Source organism: Malus sylvestris, chromosome 14 (genome assembly GCF_916048215.2).
Source record: "Malus sylvestris chromosome 14, drMalSylv7.2, whole genome shotgun sequence".
Taxonomy (NCBI): Eukaryota; Viridiplantae; Streptophyta; class Magnoliopsida; order Rosales; family Rosaceae; genus Malus; species Malus sylvestris.
The window spans coordinates 8,731,732-8,755,384 of NC_062273.1; the positions used below are offsets into that span (position 1 = coordinate 8,731,732).

Sequence of the window (23,653 nt, forward strand, 5' to 3'; positions counted from 1 at the left end):
TTTTTTAATATTTATTTATAATTTGTGTACGTGGGTTTGTGCAGGGAACAATTATTGTGTTGACGCGTAGGTGGAAGGAACATGCAATCGTGGCAAGAAACAAAAACCACACCCAGTGTTTTTTTTTTTTTTTTTTAATTTTTTTTTTTATGTATTTTGTTTGTGAATAATTTTGATCTCCTGCTTCAAGTGATGATGATTCTTATTATTTTATTAAATATCATTGAATGATTTAAATTTCAAAATTTGTATAGTGAATAGACATAAATTTTCAAATTAAACACATTCAATAATAATAAATAAAGTGATGGGCATTACCAACACTTGAGGCTAGTGAGCAAAAATATAACCGCTTAGTCGAAACAACCACGAGGTTCGGCTGACAATTTGTGATCCACAAAATAAATCATTTTATTTAAAAAAAATTAACCATTGATTTAAGAAGTAGGATTTTCTTTCCTTTTTTTTCCCTCCCTTCTCCCCTCTTATTTAAATGATCACGATTAAATCACGTCAATATCTTATATTAATTTTTTTATAGAGAGAAAAAGATAAAATCGAAAGTATGAGAGGAGGGAAAGAAAAGGAAGAGAATCTTACTCCTTGATTTGAGGATTTATATCCTCTTCGGATCCCTGCACTAGGGATTCTAGATATCAATGCATAATAACTGTTCATCAAAGATCGCGTGATCATAATTTTTTTAAAAATATTTTTTACGTAAAATGAGACTGCTTTACTTTTAAAAATATAAAAAAATTATTTAATTGTGGCCGCATGATTTTTGATGAACTGTTGTGATGCATTGATCTCTGGGATTCCCAATGAGGGGATCCAGAGACCATCGTAAACAAGTGTCAAACGCCTAGGCGATCGACTAATATTATTCAAGACATTTGTTGCCTTTCAGCATGTATATATTTGGGACAAGGATTGTCTGCCCTCCACTTCCGGTGCCCTCCATGTGCCCTCCTATTTGTGTGGTCACGGTTAAGCCACGTCAACATTTTATATTACTATTCATTTTTATTTTATTATATCTATAAAAAAATAATATAAAATGTTGACGTGGCTTAACCGTGACCACACAAAATAGGAGGGCACGGAGAAGGCACCGGAAGTGGAGGGCAGACAATCCTTGTCCATATATTTGATCTCCTAGAGTCTTTTTTTTTATAGAGGCAAAATTTCTCAATTATGATGTTAGAGTGACGTTGTAGTTTAATAATGTAATAAATAATAGGAAGTGTTATTGACATTTCAAAAATCTCGTTCTACACTTTTTATAAGTGTATTAATATAGAAAGTTTGAAATGTAGAAAGAGATTTTTAAATGTTAATAACAATTCCTTAAACAATAATACAAATGTCATATCCTTATTACAAAATCTCACGTCATATTAGTGACTTCATTTACTTCAGTACGTACACTCAAGAATAATTTTTGAAGTTTGAACTACAGGTTCATTTATTTAACGTTATTCAATGGTACTCAAAAAGGAAATTTGTCTCTTTCCATTTACTTGACCATTTTACATTTTTGTCATGATTATGTATAGCCTTGATGATGATGATATGAGTAGTTACTGTAATCAAAATTATTGATTATCAATTTGTGACCCAATAATTCCCATTTTGCATGTGTATACGTAATATATATATATATATTACTGTAATCAAAATTATTGATTATCAATTTGTGACCCAATAATTCCCATTTTGCATGTGTATACGTAATATATATATATATATATATATATATATATATATATATATATATATATATATATATATATATCTATCTCATTGTTTGAGTAACACAGTTCATTTGAGGCTTTCATTGTCACTATTAGACAATCTCTAATGATGGGCTAAAACTTAAAATTTCTCTTTTTCCCCCTCCAAAATCCACTCCAACCCATGACCTAAAATTAACCTAAAACCTAAAACCCAAATGGAGGGCAAATACCGGCCCAATTTTCGGCCACAAAGCAAAATGGGCCCCACCAACTGAGATTGAAACCGGGGCTGTGAAGCCCACTGCCCAGTCCCTACTCGCCTACGCGTTGCACGCGCTAGGCTTTCTCAAAATTTTGTACCAACCGACGTGGGGTTGTTCCCCCACTGTTAGACCATCAAGTAGCCGTTGGGCTACTTTTCTTCATCCAACGGTTCCATTTAAATGGGTTGTTGGTTAATCAAACGGTCCGGGTTCAAATTAATTTTTTTTTAGTTTTATATTTATATATTTATTGAATCCAATAGCTTAGATCGAATATAATCAAATCTAACGGTAAAAAAAAGATCTAAGTTTATGTGGTTTATTAAATGTCGTTTGTATTAAGTTTATGTGGTTTATCATGATTTTCATGTATTGATTTAGTGATTTTTCAAAATTTATCGGAATTTAAATATTTTTAGGTTAAAATATTCATATAATCAATTTAGGATAGTCTACCTAATTTTTTTAAAAAGTTAATTTAAAAAAAAAATAGCCTTAATTCATTCTTTGATAATTTCGGGCTAAAATTTTAGGCTAGAAGGGTTGGAGCAGGAAAGCTGTTTCTGGGCTAAAACCTAAATTTTCTGGGTTAAATATTTTTAGGTTTTAGGTCACCATTGAAGATAGTCTTACAAGTTCAAAGTTTGGAACATATATGTCTGGCATTCATCAAGCATGCAACAAATTAGTTATTATAGTCACATATAAATCGTGTATAATTTGGATGAAACAAAAGTAGATGTATCAATGCCAATTCATGATGTTCTTAAATATTATCATTTTCCCCTAACAATCATTTAGAGAGAAAGTATTTATTACAACATATCCAACCGACTACAAATGAGAGGGAAAATATATTTATACAAGGTATTTCGAAGACTACTTAATTCTAAAGCTATCGCTGACATGGCAATTGCCTACGTGACATGTATATCCAATATAATTCACCTATTCACAACCCACTTCTCCCCGTCAACTCATCATTGTAAGATGCATGACGCACCACAACTGTTCTTATGCATGAACTCCATGCCCCAAAAAAATTTTGACTTGCTCTAGAACCAAATCATGGTTCAATTTCAGTTGATTGACTTATGAGTTGCTTGGAAAAAGTTATTCTAGGCTTATTTCTTCTTTTTTGGGAGGGGATACAGAAAGGTTTTGAATGAAGTTTGAGTTATGTGAAACTATTTCGTATAACGGACAACAATAAATCATGGACTGAGTGAAATTATCTTGGTTACTATCAGACACGGTGTGGATGCAAATTTCTTCCTCCTCGATCTTGGACGATTTTGCACCTACAAAACAATTAACACCTTAGGTTAAGGCCAAGAGCCTCACGCGCCCACGATGAATGGGGGGGGCTTTGGCCGAAGAACCTCCGATGCCAAAGTTAGAATTTAGAGAGAAAGAGTGTTTAGAGAATTTTGGGATTTTTGCCAAAGTGTTGGAATTAGCTTTTTGGTGAGAATGGGAGTATATTTATAGGGATAGGAGGTGGCTAGGGTTTTTAGGTTTAATTTAGGTTTAATTAGCCAATTTATTTGGCTATTAAACATAAGATGAATGTTTTGGTGGTTTTTGAATTTATTGGGTAATAAAAAGGAAGAAATGGTGAAAAAGGTAGAAAAAAGTGATGGATTAGGTTTTGAAATGGGGATAGCCGGCCATGTGGTGTTTTAGGGTTGAATTGGATGTATTTTGTAGTTATTTGGATATAATGGATGGTTTAATTGACAATTAATGGGTTAATTAGGCAATAAACCCATTAATTAGCCAATTAACATAATTTAAAAGGAATGTGTTTGGGAATTACCTTGTAGAAAGGATTTGATGAGATGGACTTTGAATTGTTACCTATTTTGGGCACTTCTGTCTTGGTTGAAAGAGGGTTGCCCGCTGCTTGCGAGTAGGAACCTTGTTGTACTGCAAGGGTATTTTTGTCATTTTTGTCCAAAAATCCACGTGTCGCCCTGTGAATATTTTTGGCTCCACAAATGCCCCCACACCTGTTGGGCTGCTCGCAGAAAAGGGCAGCAGGTGTAGAGATCTTCTTGCTTTAGGAAACTTAGGACTGCTTCCTATTTTGATGTAGATTCTCTCTTTAATAGGAAATTAGATCCTTCTAGGAAAGGGAAATAAATTTCTCTCAAAGCCTATTTAAATCCACCTTAAGTGGGTTATTAAATCAACTTTGGAGAGCGATTTATTCTACCATACAAGAGAGAGATAGCTTAGAGGATATTTGTTCCCCCTTCTCTAGCAATCTTCTACATCTTGCCCGTGCAAAGGACCGTCTTTCGTTGATTTCTTCGTCTTCTTCGTGGATAGTGCTACCGCGGGGCAGCCGTCGGGGTGGTGCGGCACGTCGGCTGGCATGGGCCAAGAGTCGACTCGGCATGGGCCGATGAGGTATTGTGGCAGGGACCACTGCTTTAAGCTGCTCGACTTGGCTAGAACCAAGGGTAGCTTGTGTGGCTGGGACCTCGGATTGTGGCACTGGGGCGCAGTGTTAGGCAAGTCACATGGCTCATGTCTTTTTAGGCTTTTGAACATGACTCGAGCTAGGCTGGTGATTGAGAGAAATGAAGAGGTTGCGAACCTCATGAACTGCTGGAATGTTGGGTTGAACTTCCCTGCTAGGTACCACGAATGACGTTGGCTACTTTAACTCTTTTCGTCAGGAGAAACGTGGGCTATTCCTAAAAGATGAGGGGAATAGGATCAAAGCGGATGCACTGGCTCGTCCAATCACTGTTGTGGATCCTGCTGCAAGTGAAGGTGGGAAAATGGATCTTCTTTGCTTGCTCAAGAGATGCCGGCTGAGAAAAAACCAAAGACTTCTTTCGCTGCTCATGAGGGTCCGCTTGCTACCAAGAGGTATGTGATTGACATGACTTCTTCCAATGGGAAGAAATGTAAGGCTGCTAGATCTGAGCATGTGGCGTCTTCCATGTTGAGAATGGCTAGTACAATTGTGGATAAGATTACTCAGCGGAAAGGTTTTATCATGCCCCCAGTGCCGAAGTCTGTACCAGGACGTTCTTTGGGAGCCAAGTCCGGTTCACCTTTGTAGAGACTTGCTATTGTGAAGAGTGGTAAGGTGGACTCTGCTGCTAAAGTGGCGCCAAAGCTTGCTCCCTTTGCTGCTGAGATTGATTCGCCTCAGATTCAAGATCTTAAGCTTGCAATTTCTGAGCTTCGTTTCGCTACTTATGCTAAGAAGAGAGTGGATGAGCTGCAGCACGTCCGTGTTAGTCTGCTTAAGAAGAATGAGCAACTGAAGGGTGAGAAGAATGGGCTTGAGGTTTTAAGACCTTCTCTATTTCTCCGGAAGACTTGCTTGCTTTTACTTTTAAGGCTTCTATTGGTGAAGTAGTTGGAGAAGTTAGTGCCCAGACTGGGGCAGCCAGGGGTGAAGCGTCGGATGATGCCGCTGCTAAGAGCGTTACGGCTGTTGAAGGTGTGGCGACCGAGTAGTTGTGGGATGTCCAAGCTGTTGTAGTGTAGTATTTTAGGTAGCCTTTAGGATTTTCTTTGTTTTTCCTTGTAGCTTTTGTTTTGCTTGAACTCCTTCGGCCTTTGCTAGTTGTTTATAAACATGTTTTCCTTCGTTTTTCTTCATCTTCACTTCTTTTGTTCATGCCCTAACCTTTAGACTTGATAGACCAGTGGCAGGCATGCTACTTTTTTATAAGCAGACAAACTCGCGTAGCCTATGCAGCCGTAGGTGTTGGTGTAGAACTTTGCAAAGTTGTTAGCCATAGGGTTGGCAGCCGGATGCCTTACTTACAGAAGCAGACAAGTCCGCGTAACCACTAGGCTGTTAACCTTGACTTTCTTCAATTCCGTAGGTTGCGTAGCAAGTATCACAACACTTTAGGACTTGGTGTAGGTTGTTCCGCGCTTGGCAGAGGTGAAGCTTATCGACTACGTAGCATGTCGGCAGTGGATAAAACTTCGTATATGCGCGCTAGCTTGTTTAACCTTTCACAAGAATGTGCGGTTGTATAAGTCTAGTGCGGCTTCACTGCTCGAAGGGCAAGCCGTAGGCAATCTTCCGGAATCCGTAGGCTACCTTAGTGCACTCGGTAGCAGCTTTAGGATTCCAGGGCAGCCGTCCATCGGATGTACTGCGTAATGTGCCCTCTCCGTCTCTAGGGCCCGGTTCCCCACGGATTAGGCCAAGAGACCCAAAATCCTTCAGTTAGCTAAGCCTTGAAAAAGACCATTGCGGCTACTTCTAGGAATCCCGGCGCAAGCCATCGTGCATCTAGTTATACTAGGGCAGCCAGGCTCATCCACGTCTGGATATTCGGAGTGTAAAGTTTATCCTCCCGTCTTGGAAAGCTGACCCATATGGGTATCGGAGAATTGGTTTACCCTCTCGCACTGGAGAGCATGGTTGGTCCCTCGGGGGGCGCAATTCCTGCGATGAGTCCCTAAGAAGGGCGCAGTCTTCTTTTGAAGTGCATGAGTGATTAGTTGTTGTAAGCATGCAGCCAAGCCAAGTTGTGATTACTTCTAAATTCCTCATTGAAAAACGAGTGAAACGAACGAGAACTTTAGCTGTAAGGTAGGAACTGCATAACAACTGGATAGTTCTCAGCTTGTGAGGTGGTGCCCGTCGAGCTTATTGAGTTTTTGGGTTTTGATGTAGCGGGAGGTCACACATGGTACTTCTTCAGATTGTAGGCCATCCATTTCTTTTCAATCTTTTTGCCGCTTCATGGTGGTGAGGGTGTAATTACTCTTGCCCCCTACTCTGCTGATCTTGTACGGACCTTCCTAGATGGGATCCATCTTTTTGGAGCCTTCTCTACCGGCAGTGATGAAGGCTTTTCTGCGTCGTTGACATGCAAATGCCAGAAGTCTCCATCGGGTGGAGTAGGCACAGCTAGAGTGTGCTCGGCTACTTCTAAGGCATCGTTGGGCCGCTCTGTTGCGTCACCTAGGCTCGGCGTGAAGACGCAGTAGGGAGCTGTGGAGATGGGGCCATGTCATACGCAACAGGAGATGCTCAACTGCCGGTATTGGGCCACTCTAGAGTTGAATCATTGAGCAAGGGTCGGCTAGGGCCGTGTGATGCGCAGCAAGAAATGGTACTTAACTGCCGGTACATGTTGCTCCTATGTAGAATCTTTTAGGGTGACGAGGACAAAACTTGCTTTCGAGTGTGTCCTTCCAGTGTTGCGTTCGTCAGAAAACTTTACATCCGCCAGGGTCTACGCCTTTATCGTCGCGCGTCTGGATTGGGCAGAATAGTACGTCATTAGGATGATTGCATGCGTTTGAAAGTAAAACTTGTGCAACTATCGCCAAAGTTAGCTTTTAAATTTTTAATAACATCGAGGAGAGCTTTTGAACTGTAGAATACAGGTAACTGTGGAATACAGGTAGTCGGGCCCCCATCTCTTCTCGCATGATGGTAGAGCTTATTGCTACTTTAGATACCGTCAAACATGTGAATAAGTCCTCCGCTGCTTCTAGGGAGGTGATGTCGGGTACTTCTTCAAGTCATTAAATGTGCATTGGCGAGCCTCATCCCAAAGTGCACACTTCTCTGCCAAAGCAAAAGAGTCTGCCAGAGTTAGATCTTCTTTCATGATCAATTTTCCGAATAGCAGGTGGTCTGCTGGAAGTCCTTTTTGGAAGGCTGCTCTAGCTATCGAGTCGTTGCATCCGACTATTTTTGCCTTCTCTACTTTGAACCTCCTCACATAGTCGCGAAGTGACTCCTTTGGGTTCTTCTTGACGTTGAACAAATGATCAGATTTCTTTTTGATCGAGCGATAGGATGAATATTCTTTGGTGAAAACCAAAGAAAGTTCGTAGAAATTCCGGATGGATTGTGGCGGCAGGGTGTAGAACCAATCTTGCGCCTCGCCTTGTAGAGTGGTGGCGAATATCTTGCACATAAGCTCATCATTGTTTCGATAAAGGATCATTGCACTTCGGTAGCGCTTTAAGTGTCTCTCCGGGTCTTCATCCCCTTTGAAAGATGTGAAATGTGGCATGCTGAACTCTCGTGGAGGCTCTGCCTGCTCGATCTCGTCCGTGAAGGGTGACCTGCTTATGTTAGTCATGTTCCGTCGTAGTGCCTCGTCGGTGACCTCTTTGCGTTGGAAATCATGCAATCGCTTGGTCAAGAGTCTCTCTACTTCTTCCTGAATTTGCCTTTGTTGGGGTAGCGGAGCTCTCGGCTGCCCCCAGCCATGACTTGCTGGTCTAGGCTGCTCTTCCATGTGTTTGGCTCGTATACGCCGCAGATGCAGTGCATGTGGTGCGTTCCTAGCAGGCGAGCGAGTTCTTCGCAGGCTGCTGGTTGAACTTGAGCTGGATTGAGTGACTGCTTCTCTCCGTCCGTCGTGCTGCCTACTCTGATGTGAGGTGGATGATGCTCCTTGTGGGCTTAGCCACGAATGAACACTTTGTTCGGAAGGTTGCTCATGTTGACTATCGGAGTGTGACCCCAACCGTGAATGTATGCTCATCCGTGGGCCTAGTCGAGAGTACACGCTCCTCCGCTCGCTAAGACGGGAGTATACGCTATCTCGGGGGCCCAATCGGGAATGTACACTGCCTGAACGTTCGACTCGTGGCTGGTCGAATGGCTGCTTGCCGGGACGCTGCTGGAAAGGTTCGTCTGCCCTTATCCTACTTTGGGATACCTCGTCCGGGCACGTTGGATCCCGATGCGTTGCAAAAGTTGATTCACCAAAGTTGTCTGTTGTGCAAGGGCACTCGTCAACTCTATGACTTGTCGAGACAAGTGTTGTTCACCATTTGGATTGGAATAGCTTGGAAGGAATGCGCCTCCTTGGGCAGTGGAAATGTGGTAGACTCCAGGCGCGAGATTTGAATTGGGAAATGTCAAATTCGCGAAAAAATATGGTGAGAATGCCCCCGGCTCGATGGTAGGTCCGGATGGTTGAGATAGTCTTGGGTCGACTTGGGCTGCTTGGAAAGCCACTGGAGCATGATGGGCCATGAGAGTGGGTTGCTCGTCGGGAGCAGGTTGGGTCACGAGAGCAGGCTGCTCGGCAGGAGTAGGTTGGGCCGTGAGAGTGGGCTGCTCGACGGAAGCAGGCTGGACCACGGGAGTGAGCTGCTCGTCGGGAGCAGGCTGGGTCACGAGAGCAGGCTGCTTGGCAGGAGCAGGCTGGGCCACAGGAGTGGGCTGCTCGACGGAAGCAGGCTGGACCACGGGAGTAGGCTGCTCGTCGGGAGCAGGCTGGGTCACGAGAACAGGCTGCTTGGCAGGAACAGGCTGGGCCACGGGAGTGGGCTGCTCGACGGAAGCAGGCTGGACCACGGGAGTGGGCTGCTCGTTGGGAGCAGGCTGGGTCACGAGAACAGGCTGCTTGGTAGGAGCAGGCTGGGCTACGGGAGTGGGCTGCTCGACGGAAGTAGGCTGCTCAACGCGCGGTGCATGTGAATACGAGGCTTGGGCTTGGGTCCATGTAAACTTGGATGGCACGGCTTGGGTCGTGGTCTTGGTACCGTGAGCCTTGGATGGCACGGCTCGGGCCGTGGTGAAAGCTCCATGGACCTCGCCACGAATGGCTACCGAAGTAGCCACCGTGGTGGTTCCCATGGTGGCCGTGGTGAAGGCACCATGGACCTCGCCGTGGATGGCTACCGAGGTAGCCACCGCGGTGGTTCCCATGGTGGAAACTCGTGGTGGTGATGCTGCTCCCCTTATTGTCGCATTTTGCCTCACGGATCTCCGCACTCCCATTTCTTGAACACTAGAATTTTCACTTATGGAATTTTCTAAATTTCTAGCCATTATATTTTGCTTATACGTTCTATCAAAGAACCTTTGCAAATAAAAAATTCTAATAATAAGAACGTATGAAAAATATTCAAATGGACTAGAAAATAAAGAAAAAACCTTTTTTTTGCGAGAGTCTTCTACGAGTATGGATTTCAACTCTCAATGAAAGCACCAATTTGTGGATGCAAATTTCTTCCTCCTCGATCTTGGACGATTTTGCACCTACAAAACAATTAACACCTTAGGTTAAGGCCAAGAGCCTCACGCGCCCACGATGAATGGGGGGGGCTTTGGCCGAAGAACCTCCGATGCCAAAGTTAGAATTTAGAGAGAAAGAGTGTTTAGAGAATTTTGGGATTTTTGCCAAAGTGTTGGAATTAGCTTTTTGGTGAGAATGGGAGTATATTTATAGGGATAGGAGGTGGCTAGGGTTTTTAGGTTTAATTTAGGTTTAATTAGCCAATTTATTTGGCTATTAAACATAAGATGAATGTTTTGGTGGTTTTTGAATTTATTGGGTAATAAAAAGGAAGAAATGGTGAAAAATGTAGAAAAAAGTGATGGATTAGGTTTTGAAATGGGGATAGCCGGCCATGTGGTGTTTTAGGGTTGAATTGGATGTATTTTGTAGTTATTTGGATATAATGGATGGTTTAATTGACAATTAATGGGTTAATTAGGCAATAAACCCATTAATTAGCCAATTAACATAATTTAAAAGGAATGTGTTTGGGAATTACCTTGTAGAAAGGATTTGATGAGATGGACTTTGAATTGTTACCTATTTTGGGCACTTCTGTCTTGGTTGAAAGAGGGTTGCCCGCTGCTTGCGCGTAGGAACCTTGTTGTACTGCAAGGGTATTTTTGTCATTTTTGTCCAAAAATCCACGTGTCGCCCTGTGAATATTTTTGGCTCCACACACGGTAGATTCAGATAGTGGATTTAATGGACAGAGTTAAAGAGAGCAGAGTAGTAGAGTACAAACCTGAAGGAACGAGATCAAGAAGAGAGTGAAGTTCTAATTGCTGTGTAGTGCAGATTCAGATTCAGAAACTAGAGTGCAGTGCAATCAAAATTAAAATATCAGATTCAGAAACTAGAGTGCAGTGCAGAAGAGAGTTGATCGATGCCGACGCCGTAAGGAACGAGAGCGGACCTTGTTGTGTGAAGGATTTGGTAACGAGAACGAAGAGAGTTGAACGATTTGGTAAAGTGAAGTTCTAAACTTCTGATTGCTGTGTGAAGGGGCTGTCTGAGGGTTCTCACGTGAGTGAGTAGTGAGGTTTTAAATTTTTTTTAATGACTTGGCTCAAAACAACGTCGTTTTGGCCAAGTCATTTAAAAAAAAAAATTGGCTTTCTTCTTCCTCATTCTGAAATGCACAGCGACCAGAGCAGCCATGGCTGCTGTTCTTCTCCATCACTGCCCAGACTTGGGTGGTCCTTGAAGATCCTCACAGCCATTTTTCCGAGCTTTGGGTGGTCCCGGACCACCCTGGTCCCTTAATAGATCCGCCCCTGACTGTAGGTGTCCACGACTTCATCGCTACATGCACTTGTGCTACATTCCGCTCGTTTACTTCTCTCGCCGCTCCACTTAATTCCATGATCACCATAAAAAAACATGGCTGCTCCCTCCACTCTGATTGCTACATTCCGTAGCTCTTTGAACCAAAACAATTGCCAAGTGAAGCTGATTGCCATTAGCCCTGAATGACCAAACCTGGATTACATCACCAGCAACCAGCTTGTTCTTCTTAACAACCTTACCCCAACTAGTTTTCAACGCATAGGATTTTCTGTCTGAGTTCGACAGCGTCCACAGACTCAAGTTGATCCCTTTGTTTTCTTTAAGCTTGAGCCTTGGATCGATAAATGGAATATTAAGGAAACCCAGATCACGACTTTTCTGACTCCGCTTCGGATTAAGGGTTTCAATCTCATTAGATGTGAGGAAACTGCCGGACAAAACTTGAAGCGGAGGCAAAGACAACCTGTTATGGTTGGGGTTGACGTCAGTGGGGTACAACTTCTTCTGTATGAGCAGTGTCAACTCTGTCCCGTTCATCTTGCCGATGATCAATTTCTTGTATTCTTCCGGCAAATCAGGCGGAGGACAGAGATAACTAGTCTTGTTGTTCTTGGTGTACACCCTCTTCTTCGTCTTCGTCTTCTTCTTGGAAGCAGACCAATCTTCATCACCATCATATTTTCTTTTCAACGTCGAATCAATATTACTCTTCAGATCAACATATTCATGAGTAGCAGTAGCGGTAGTAGGGTTCTGCCCAAAACTAGATTTTGACCTTGGTTTCTTAGGGTTATCCTGCAGCGCCCAATTGAAATTGAAACTGGACTGTCGGATCTCGTTCTTCTGTTGCTTCTTATGATCAAAACCCAGATTGAAACATTTGCACTGCGGCAGTATGCCAGGGAGCTGAAAAGGGGCAGAATTTGAACAAGAAGAAGAAGCAACATCTGTTGGTGTTGAACTTGAGGGTTTGATCCTTTTTCCGGCAATGCCATCCTTCAGTTGTTTCTCTCGCTCGTTTTTCCGAATACGAACGCAAAGAACCTCGCACAGACGATCGATGGAGGACAAAGAACGATGAAAATCGTCATTAAAGTCCCTGCCCTTGAAGTCCTCCATCGTCAGAAACCCCACAACCATCTTCTCTTCTTCTGCTCTTTTTCTTGAGAGATTGAAAGAAGCGAGTGGAGAAGCCATCGACGTAACAAAATGACCAAGAACTGAAAAGGGTCGTTAGGGTTTGGCTAGAAAGGGATGAATTTGAACGAATTGACAGAGATCTGAAGAGGGGTTTTAGGGTTTTGGAACCCTTTTCCTTCTCTGTCTGAGCGCGAGAGAGAGAGCTCTTGGGCTTCAAGCTTATTTAGTTCCCAACGGTAACTAGAGAATGAATGCGGATTCGGGTCAAATATCTAATTGACCCGTTGAAAGTGGCTTTTTGATGCATACAATTATTATGTAATTAATATGTAATTTACCAAAAAGGATTTGGTATTACATTTATTTTCCAAAATAAAGAATAATTACTTAACAATTTAACTAAAAAATATAGGGATAATATTTGGGAAATTTTATTTGAACTCATATAACTTTTTTTTACACCTAACTTACTCTTTATACCTATATTATTTTTAACCAAACTATCAATATCTCTTTAAACCCTATTTAGAAAATGAAAACCCAAAATCAGTGTTGTGAAACTCATTCAAGACGTAAAGAGAGCCGTATTTCTCACATATTTGTCTCATGCTTAATCCTTTTTTGGCCGAGTTTGCTTAATTCTATATATGTTTTCATTAATCCTTTATCTCTTGATTTCGCTTAATCATGATTAAAAAATTTCAAAAATTTAAATCCCTTTTTATTTTTTTTTATTTTTGTTCAAGCCAAAATTCAGTATGTTTTTTTGCAAATGATCGAAAATTGGATCATCAAATCCCTCCAACATTTAGTACAAAATCCAAAAATTTTACACGGTCCGTTGGATCAACTTTTCATTCATGTGATCTGAAGTTTGAACAATCCTTGGTTACTTCGAATCCATAAACAATAACATAAGCATGTAAAAACTCAAAAATAACATACAGCTAGTACAATCATAATATTGCTGCACCAAAGGCTTATGCATTTTCAAGGAAGTAAGATTGCGTGATGGTAGGGTTTGATTATTGGTTGTGGGTTTAATGATAAATTTTGGTTTTATTGTTCATTTTATCTTGTACTTGACGGTAATTAGGCAATAGGGTAAAAAAGACACTTCAGCTTTAAAATTTAAATTGGGTGTAGAAAAAAGTTATATGAGTTCAAATAAATTTCCCATAATAGTTAGGTACTCATTATTGAGTACTTTATTTACTCGTTTTTAGACCCAACCCAGTGATATTTTAATACATGTTTTATTGTTTTAAACAATGGGGCATATATTATTTAAATTTTCTTGGACTTTTAAAAATAACAAACACGTGTCATGTTTTGATTAAAACAAATCAGAAAGTAAGTATATAAGATACTCACTAGCGAGTACTTAAGTATTATTCAAATTCAAACTCATCTCCATGTAATTTAAATTAAATTAGAACATCGTTGGATCCTCTGTTCATAATTTGGAGCATCCCAAAATAAGTTGGGAATTCATGCATCATTTTTTCAACCATTTTCTCTAGTTACCATATTATAGGGTTAAAGATTTTGTGAATAATCATATATATTTTTTTACCAAATGATATTATCTATACTAAAGGGAGAGAGGATGAGTTTAGCCTCATAATGGGCTAGCAATAATGTAGTTCATATTTGCCTTTGGTGATAATCGAACCTAAAACCTCTCACTTACAAGTGAAGAGGAATACCACTAAACCGTAATACTAACTGACATAATTGTGGATGCAATTTTCCGCCTTCTTCTTGGACGAAAATGCATCTGCAAAACAATTAACACCTTAGGTCAAGGTCAAGAGCCTCACTCGCCCACGATGAATTAGAGGGGGGGCACTTTGGCCAAAAAACCTCTGATGCCAAAGTTAGAATTTGAGGGAATATTGTTTAGAGAAATTTGGATAATTTTAGAAGAGAATTGGACTTAGGTTTTTTGGAGAAATGAGGGCCATTTATAGTGGTGTGGCCGGCCCTATTTGGAGAAAAGGGGTATGGTGACTTATGTTGGTTTTTTGCTCTAATTGCAAGATAGTATGTCAAAATAATATCTTGCAATCAATTAGTAAATTAATTAGGAAATTAATCAATTAAATTTGGTAATCAATCCTAATTTGAAAGAATGATTGGGGGTTGGATTTGATGAGGATAGATAAAATATGTTTTGAATAAATACCTATTTTGATCACATTGACCTTGATTGAGCTGTTATTATCCACTGCTTGCGCGTGGGAGTTCCGGTGTGCCTCGAGGGTAATTTTGTCTTTTTCACCTAAAAATCCACGTGTCGCCTTCATATTCTTGATTATTTTTTGCTCCACAATAATCATACTTATAAAAATAAGTATGGAGATAGCTCAACCGATGGGATAGTCGGTCGTGTATGGAGCTCAATTGGCATATACCCACCATAAGCGTACTTGTTGTTGGCAGCCATATGCCACAAAAAATTATTGTGCGTGATGGTAACACGGCATGGAACTAGGGATAGCAACGGTTCGGTTTGAAGACGGAAATCCTATATTCATCCACATAACCACGAAAATTAACCATATTCATAACCGCAAATTAACCATCGGGGATTATCCATAACCATATCCACCGGTTAACGGATTTTCAATCGGTTATCGGTTATATCCATTTTCGTCAAAAAATTAAAAAAAAATTATATTCATCCAATTGATGCACTATAAATTTTAGTAGATACTAATTCCATCATTAAATAACAGCATCCAATTACAAAGACATAACAATATATTTGAAGTTGTTTATGATAAGCCAATATGATAAATTGGTCCAATAAAAAAAAAAAAAGGACAAAAGTAAATACGAAAGGAAGACAAAACAAATTGATTTAATGAATTAATTTCTTGACAATGAGACTTTTGAAGAGAGATGAATCTGATAAACTTGGAACATTTGATAATTGATATATAAAATGATTCAATGAATTAATTTGGTTAAGTATAACAATAAGAGTATTGAATTGATGAGGTTGTTGGTATGCCCCATGCATGATGTTTGGTGCATAATAAAAATAGTATAGGGTTTGATGCATGCATAATGAATTAGTATAGAGAGGGTTTGATAAATAAATAAATATATATATATATATATACACACACAATATATTCGGGTTGGATTCGGGGATGGATATGGATTGGGGACCCCTATAACCATATCCAAAACCATAACCGAATAAAGTTCACGGTTTTTCCCCATATCCATACCATACCCGAATTTTCATATCCAAATCCAATCTATTCGGGCGGTTATCCACGATTATTGGGTTTAACGGTTAGAATTGCCATCCCTACATGGAACCGATAGTGACCAACGCTCAGATACCGATATGGTATTAATAGCTCACTCAAATTTTAACATGTTGGGTTTAGATTGATTACCACATCAGTCGATTGCACATCACAAACTTTGCTTAGTAGTATGTATATCCACCACCAGTAGCAGCAGCTGCAAGCATTTTCTGCAGCAAGTCAGTATCAAAAGTAATATTTTCCCTCTGGCCGATGTGGGATTCAACAGTAACATTTTCCAGGCATGCATGTGAAACGTTCATCTTGTATTTTGACCTTCACCATGCATCAATTCAACGACAATATCACGCAGTGGAATTTGGCAAGAACAGAACTTATGTCAGTGTTCCTAACAAATACACATTGGCTGACTAAATTTTAGCTAAGCCTACTTACTACTTGACATCATTTCGTTTCATCACAATTCACAGCTGAATTCCCCTGCGGTGGAAAATGAAATCATCAGTCTGCATCATTTGATTCGTATAAAAGGGGTAGTATCAAGGGGCAATACAGGTGGTTGTATAGAGAAACTTACTTTCATCTCCTCACTCCTGGAAGAGATACACGAAACAGGTAGGAGTTGTCACATTCTCCAATGTCAATGAGCCCTATTGTTGGTCTCACCTTTGCCATTGCCGCACTCCCAGTCAATGCAAATCCATCTCTGGTGGAAGCTACAGTATTGGACAACTCTTTTTTTAGTTGGAAGAGAAGGAAGAAAAATCATAGCACGATCAAGTTTCTCCACAGGACCAGAGTCATTTTTATTCATCTGCAGGGACCTATAACAATGCAGCATAGGAGTACCACTATCTGGAACAGTACTGATAGGTGCCTCAACATGCATAGGTTTCAACTTTCAAAGGATCCTTCAATTCCATGAGATCCTCTAAATGGATTGGCAAGAACTGATAGGTGCCTCAACATGCATAGGTTTCAACTTTCACAGGATCCTTCAATTCCATGAGATCCTCTAAATGGAGTGGCAAGAACTGATAGGTGCCTCAACATGCATAGGTTTCAACTTTCACAGGATCCTTCAATTCCATGAGATCCTCTAAATGGATTGGCAAGAACTAGCGGGAGGTGACTTACCATTGGACTTCGGCTCCTGCTCTGACACATTATGTAAAACACTTCCATCATGAACAGTATGCAGCCTTGCAGCATCTCTGTCCAGAAGAAAATCCTCCAGCCCAGTAAGCCTCTTAAATTTGTTTGAGTGGCTTCTGAAAAGCATCAGTGAAAAACCTGACGGTGAATTTCTACATCATATATACAGAATGAAGAAATCGACATGCAGATCCCAAAGCAGCATTTCATATCAGGCTAAGCCGGTGCAGTAAGAGCGGCAAGATATACAGAGTTGCACATACACAATTCATCAAACACTTATCATGTTTTCACATGCAAAACCATCACAACAATTTCCATTACTTTTCACCGAAACTGCAGCAAAAGCAACTTGTTTTTAACCAAGTAAACAAATTATCGAAATAAAACCCAGGAATTATTAAACCCAATTGGTCTCCAGCCATTCCGGAATCATGGAAATTGAATTAAATTGCTAGATTAGATCACCTAAAAATTGTGAAACAGGACAAATGATTGTTTGAACAGAAGTGATAAGGTGTTTTATTACTAAGATTAACCAAATACAAGCGGTGCCAGATGGGTACATATTTCCTTTAGTGACCAATTTCTCGATCCAAAGATACAAATAGTTTTAAACCCCTATATCACCACTTTATCTTGCAGTCGGAAACTAGTCAAAGGCTGTCCGAGGAGGGAAGGCCTATAGAAGACATGGCTCTGTGCAATCTCAATGCGTTCCCTGGGATCGTTCAAGTTTTCATCCCTCAACGCTTGAAGAATAGCTTGCGATGATTGCTTCCTGGGGATAAAACAACACACATGGCAAAGAATTGATATACATACCAAACATATTATACAAAGTAATGCCAAACATGATCCGGGTCGTACTAAGTATTATCTTTCGAATTATAAGTTTACGGGAAATTACCGTGTTATCAGTATTTTATATAGCGTCTTCAAGATGGGGCAGAGCTCTACAGGAGCAACAGGCTTGTTTTCTTCTGGATGCAACACATTTAAGCTCGACTGACTGAGAAGTTCATAAAATGCTTTGACTGCAGAGACACCCTAGAAGCAAAGGGGTCAGAGCATTATATATAGATCGGTAACAAGTTAGAAGAAATGGATTACAAGGGCACGTTTTAGCTGGACACCCCTAGAAGCAAAAAAATTCCTCAATGGAATGACAAGGGCACGTTTTAGCGGGACTAGATCTTTGCTAGTGCTGTTATGGAGGAGTAATCATATTCTTCACACATTCTTCTTACACTTTAATACAATGTCACACATCTTCAATCCTTATTTAGATGTGCCTCGTCTGATGATTTGATAACTAAAATGTTTACTTGATTGCACATACTTTTACCGGTCAATCATTTCTCTTTTAAATTAATTACTGAGGTATAATTGTGACTTGAAATGAATATATCTTGTAAGGGATTGAAAACGAAAATAACTAATACCTGAATCATTCCTTTGCCACTGATGTTTTCACCCATATCCCGGTTTAGTTCCCCTTTGGCTAACATTTGCCCATACCATGCATTGCGACCTTTCAACAGGGTTACATATGTGTCAGCCAACAAAGGCCCTGCAAGTTTCTCGGGCTCTTCCGTCAACAAATGAGTGATAAATATCATCTCTGAGGTACAATGTGCAAAGTATACGGATTTGCTAGTAGCACTCTCCTTTGTGAGGGCTGCTACCATCCCTGAGAAAATTAAAAGGAAAAATGGCCATTACATCATCCAATATTTATAGCTATAGAACTGAATTGGTTTTCCATTCTTCCGAGAAGCTTCCCTAAGCAATGCCGGGCAACTACAGTTCATATACAACAAATTTCATGTTTGTCCGGGCAGGAATTTTCTGACAGTTCTTGAACAGTCAGTTGTGAATTATTCCATTTGAAACAGTAATGTCAGCTCGTAAATAAGGGAACAGGATAGCCTGTGATTTTAATGAAAACATATCCCTCTTAGCATGGTTCGGAGCTTCATACATCTGATACCTTGAGGACAGAATTGAAGAGTAGTGTTTTCGTAAAAAGAGGACTCTAAATCATATAAAAGCATCAAAATACTTCTCTTCAAATCTGTCCTCATTAACACGGTATCAGGTGTACGTAGCTCAGAAATTTAATGAAGTGGAACAAAAATTACAAGAACTCAAATGAAGGTGAACAACAATAACCAAGCAGAAAACTTGATTTCTCATTCACTGTATTCCATTTTCATGTTTATGAAAAAGGACATCGGAAGTCAAGATGATTGGTATCCGAAGTTGTTCCTTGTAATTAAATTCTTGAACACCTAAAAGTTCATTTCTTTTTACTGGAGTCCACCTTTATCGTATGAGATATGTCTGTCAGAATGAACTTCAGATTTACCTGCTCCAATGGCATAGACATTCTTTAAGCCACCCATGACTTCATGTGTAACAAGATCGCTATTGTCCCAGACAATAAAATGGGGTTGCCTTAAGAACTTTGCGAGAGGTTTTCTCCACTTTTCAGCTCCGCATATTCGAGCATTAGCATATTCTTTGTTGTAGATTTCTGAGGCAATGTTTGGGCCACCCAGATAAAGTATGTTCTCTATAGGTACACCGGCTGCGAGTCATACAGAAAAGAATGAACAGAAATTGAGAAGTGGCAATAACAATATACGACAGTTACTTTAGCTTTACTCACTTCAGTAGCATATTTCTAATTGAACTTTAAAGTTAAAACCCAACATACTGAAGGTTCACAGTCAAATTAAAAGAAGAGAAACATACTCGCTTGATGAATCATTTGCGTGGGAGTTATGATACGCGGGAGAGGCTCAAGTGCGGCCTCGATACCTTTTGCCAAAGAGATGATAATAGGATCTGTGATTCTTTCCTTCCAATAATTACTAATCTCTTCAAACACCTCTTTTGTTTCCGTTGATGGCAAGCCATTCACTACAATATCAGCATCCCAAACTGCCTCCTGCAAACTAGTCACAACCTTCAAAGGGCACAGCGGCGTCTCAACCATGTTCAAACAAAACCCATCTTTCAAAATCTCATCGGCATAAAGTGTTCGATCCCCTAGCCTTGCCTCCACATATTTCAAATACGCACATCGCCTGATCAACCTCCTCAACACATCTTCCCTCGAATTGATCACTTCAAAAATATGTTCAGCGGTGGCTCTATCAACAGCTCTTCCCGGTCTTCTCCATATCCTTATTTGAACCTTGTCTCGAAATTGACCATAGCTATCTTGCAACACAGCAGCAAAAACACTGCCCCAAGCACCCGCCCCGACACCAACAATTCTCAAAGGGTCACCATTAGCCTTCCCAAGGCGGCTCCGGAGCTCGTCAAGCTTCTCCTCCAATGCATTAAAGTTCTGAACAGACCCGTTCGAGTACAAATTACGATTCATAGCTTCAATGCTCCCCACCATCTAAATCCAAGCAAAATAAGACCATCAACAATAACACACAAAACTGAAAAAACTCCCCAACTACTTGCTTATGCAGGTTTTTCTATAATTCCAACTGATCTTGAAAGTTTCTAACCAAGTCAGAATTTAAGAACAACCCATCTTTTATATTTATATGATCGCTCTCCCAATACACAATATTGAAATGTATGATATTTTTAATCAGATTTTACGACCCACCAATCAAGATTTGTTGCTAAACAAATCCGGCAGAAACTGATACAAACAAGAAAAGGGACAAGACTTCATCCTATGCATGCAATGCAAGTCTCTTCCTTTTTATTTAAGAATTCCAAAGAGTATGCCAAAAAACAAAAAAAACCCAAATATTCAAATTATATTGTTATCTCCGCCTGAAGTTGTTCATCTACCAAACCATAAACTTCAAAAACACTTTGTCAAAGCTCAGAAATTAAAGAACAAGAAGAAGAAAAAATCAACAAAAAATACCAACCTTGTCGGAAATTACAAAGCTTTTTTGGTCAAAGTTGTGTTGGGTTGTTCACTCAAATTCCTGTCAGCTCAGAGACCCGGCCGCACTGGCGGTGGATATAATGCTGAAAAATTGAAGCCGGACGGAAAGACACCAAAAAGTGCGATGGAGGTGACAAAAATGTAACTAACATGAAGAAGCTCAGGCTGAGGAGGAACAAAAAAAGCCATAAAAGGCATTAATGGGTGCAGTTGAGGTTGAGTTGGGTGCTAAAGTCATTAATAGGTTTTAGATTCTGCCAACTTCCCCAACGGTCATTAATATTGGATTATTTTGGTCGGAGTTCGATCACGGGTGCTAAAACCCCATTGTAACATATAATATTTGTGGCAAAAGATGAACTAAACTCAAGTGTGAAAATCTAAAGTCTAGATTATTTAACCAATACACATAAAATCCACATGCTGAACTTCTTCTTCTTTTTTTTTTCTTTTCAACAAACGATATAATCTACACTAAGGAGTGGAGAGTGGAGAGTGGGCTAAGCCTCACAATGCGCTAGTAATAATGTGGTTCATATTCGCCTTTAACGAGAATCAAACCTATAACCTCACTTACAAGTGAAGAGAAATATTTGGAAATTTATCGTCTAAGATCCTTGATAGAGATAAAATTTAGAGATAAGAAATAGTACTCATGACTCATCTTAGTAGAGAGAAGCTTTTTTTTTTCTTGGAAAGAAAATAGAGTTATACATTCAAAATAGAGAAAACAAAACACTACAACCGCTAGTTATAGCCGTGAATCTGCTTGATGGTGGTCATGGGTAAGGTGTTATTCTCAACTAGCCTTCTTCGAGCTCGAAAATAATGAATAATCGTGATTTACCACTAGTTGTCTTTCTTTCCATGAGGGGAAAAAACATTACACTTGCTTTCTTCCTACACTCATCCAAAGCCAAGAATGTGTCAAAACTTCGACGGCTTCTTCATTTTGAGCCTAAGAGGAGGAGCTATACAATGTGGTTTCAAGCTTTGAAAGGAGTTGGTGTTACATTGGATTTAAAGCACGCTCCAAGGATAAGTATCATTCAGATTTCTTCTACTTTGATCCTTGAAACAAATAAGTACAATGACCCTAGGATTAAAGATCTTAAAGGGGGTTTATTTGGAAAAATAGTTGAAGTTCCATCATACAATTATTTGACAATATAAGAAGTTGTTCAATTACTTAGAGGATCTCCAATAGAGACCCTAAATGAAGTTCATACAACCGTATAATCCCTAAATATAGAGGCAGAAGGATTCCAATGAGCCAACATTGAAGTCCTCAAAATATCTCTATATATAGAGACTTGCTGGATACTCCATAGAAATTCTCAAATATAGAGCCTATATATAGGAACTCAAAGAGTGGATTCCATATTAATTTTGACTTTTGAGTGTGAATGGTACCGCTTTTTTTTTTGTTTTTTTTTTTTTGAACCCACTAGGCCTGGCAATTCCTGACACGACCCGATAACCCGACACGACACGACACGAAATTAGCAGGTGTTCAGGTCGACACGATAACGAATCGGGTATTATCGGGTAACCCGATAAGCACCTGTTAAGATAACGGGTTGGTTCGGATATACACGTGGGTAACACGATACACGATAAGCAGAATATTAATTTAATAATTTTATAACCCTAAAAAATACTATAATAATTATATATATATTAATTTAACAATTTTATACCCCTAAAGAGTTTAAAACTATAATAATTATATATATATATATATATATTAAATTTTAAATTAAATTTTATACCCCTAAAAACTATAATAATTATACATAATAAATATATATATATATATATATCTACATAATATATATATATATATATATATTAAATTTTAAATTAAATTTTATACCCCTAAAAACTATAATAATTATACATAATAAATAAATATATATATATATATATATCTACATAATATATATATATATATATATATATATACCATTGAACTTGATGGGATACATGAAACTAATTTCAATGATCCAACTGTCAAACTTGTTTGTACATGCTTCGAGATCGCATACGCCAAAAATCACAAAAAAAAAACATTCAGAGATCAAGTAATGAGACAAAACTTTTCGATGGTTATAAAACAAAAAGTCACGATTTAACGGTTATTTTAACTCCGATTTTGATGATTTTTTGACAACTACACTCCTTGACCCTATACGAATACAATGAATGAATTTCATCGTCAATTCAAAATATTTACACAGGTGGATACCACAAAAACTTATCTTATACTTAATGAAAGTTTAAATAAACTCTAAGTGTTAGTGAATCTATTATTTTGATACGAATTCTACGAAACTAATTTCAACGATCCAACCGTCAAACTTGTTTGTATATGCTTCGAGATCTCATACGCCAAAAATCACAAAAAACAAACATTCAGAGATCAAGTAATGAGACAAAACCTTTCGACAGTTATAAAACAAAAAATCACGATTTAACGGTTATTTTAACTCCGATTTTGATGATTTTTTACAACTACACTCCTTGACCCTATACGAATACAATGAATGAATTTGATCGTCCAATTTAAAATATTTACACAAGTGGATACCACAAAATCTTATGTTATACTTAATGACAGTATAAATAAACTCTAAGTGTTAGTGAATCTATTGTTTTGATGGGATACGAATTCTATGAAACTAATTTTAATGATCCAACCATCAAACTTATTTGTATGTGCTTCGAGATCGCATACACCAAAAATCATAAAAAACAAACATTCAGAGATCAAGTAAGGAGACAAAACTTTTCGACGGTTATAAAACAAAAAATCACGATTTAA

The 23,653-nt window shown here is 39.3% G+C and overlaps 2 protein-coding genes across 2 annotated transcripts; both read right to left on the reverse strand.

Moving 5' to 3' along the window:
* Window positions 1-10,768: 10,768 nt before the first annotated feature.
* Window positions 10,769-12,595, reverse strand: LOC126598632 (B3 domain-containing protein At2g24670-like). Its single transcript, XM_050264998.1, has one exon. It carries the CDS (start codon window positions 12,511-12,513, stop codon window positions 11,395-11,397), a length of 1,119 nt encoding a protein of 372 aa, XP_050120955.1. The 5' UTR covers window positions 12,514-12,595; the 3' UTR covers window positions 10,769-11,394.
* Window positions 12,596-17,393: 4,798 nt separating this feature from the next.
* LOC126598631 (glycerol-3-phosphate dehydrogenase [NAD(+)] GPDHC1, cytosolic-like) lies at window positions 17,394-21,014 on the reverse strand. The gene is made up of 6 exons (XM_050264997.1): window positions 20,810-21,014; window positions 19,659-20,316; window positions 19,270-19,491; window positions 18,344-18,591; window positions 17,809-17,948; window positions 17,394-17,679 (listed from the first exon to the last, which is right to left on the reverse strand). The coding sequence occupies exons 2-6, from the start codon at window positions 20,314-20,316 to the stop codon at window positions 17,520-17,522; spliced, it is 1,428 nt and encodes a 475-aa protein (XP_050120954.1). The 5' UTR covers window positions 20,810-21,014; the 3' UTR covers window positions 17,394-17,519.
* Between the last annotated feature and the right edge of the window lie 2,639 nt (window positions 21,015-23,653).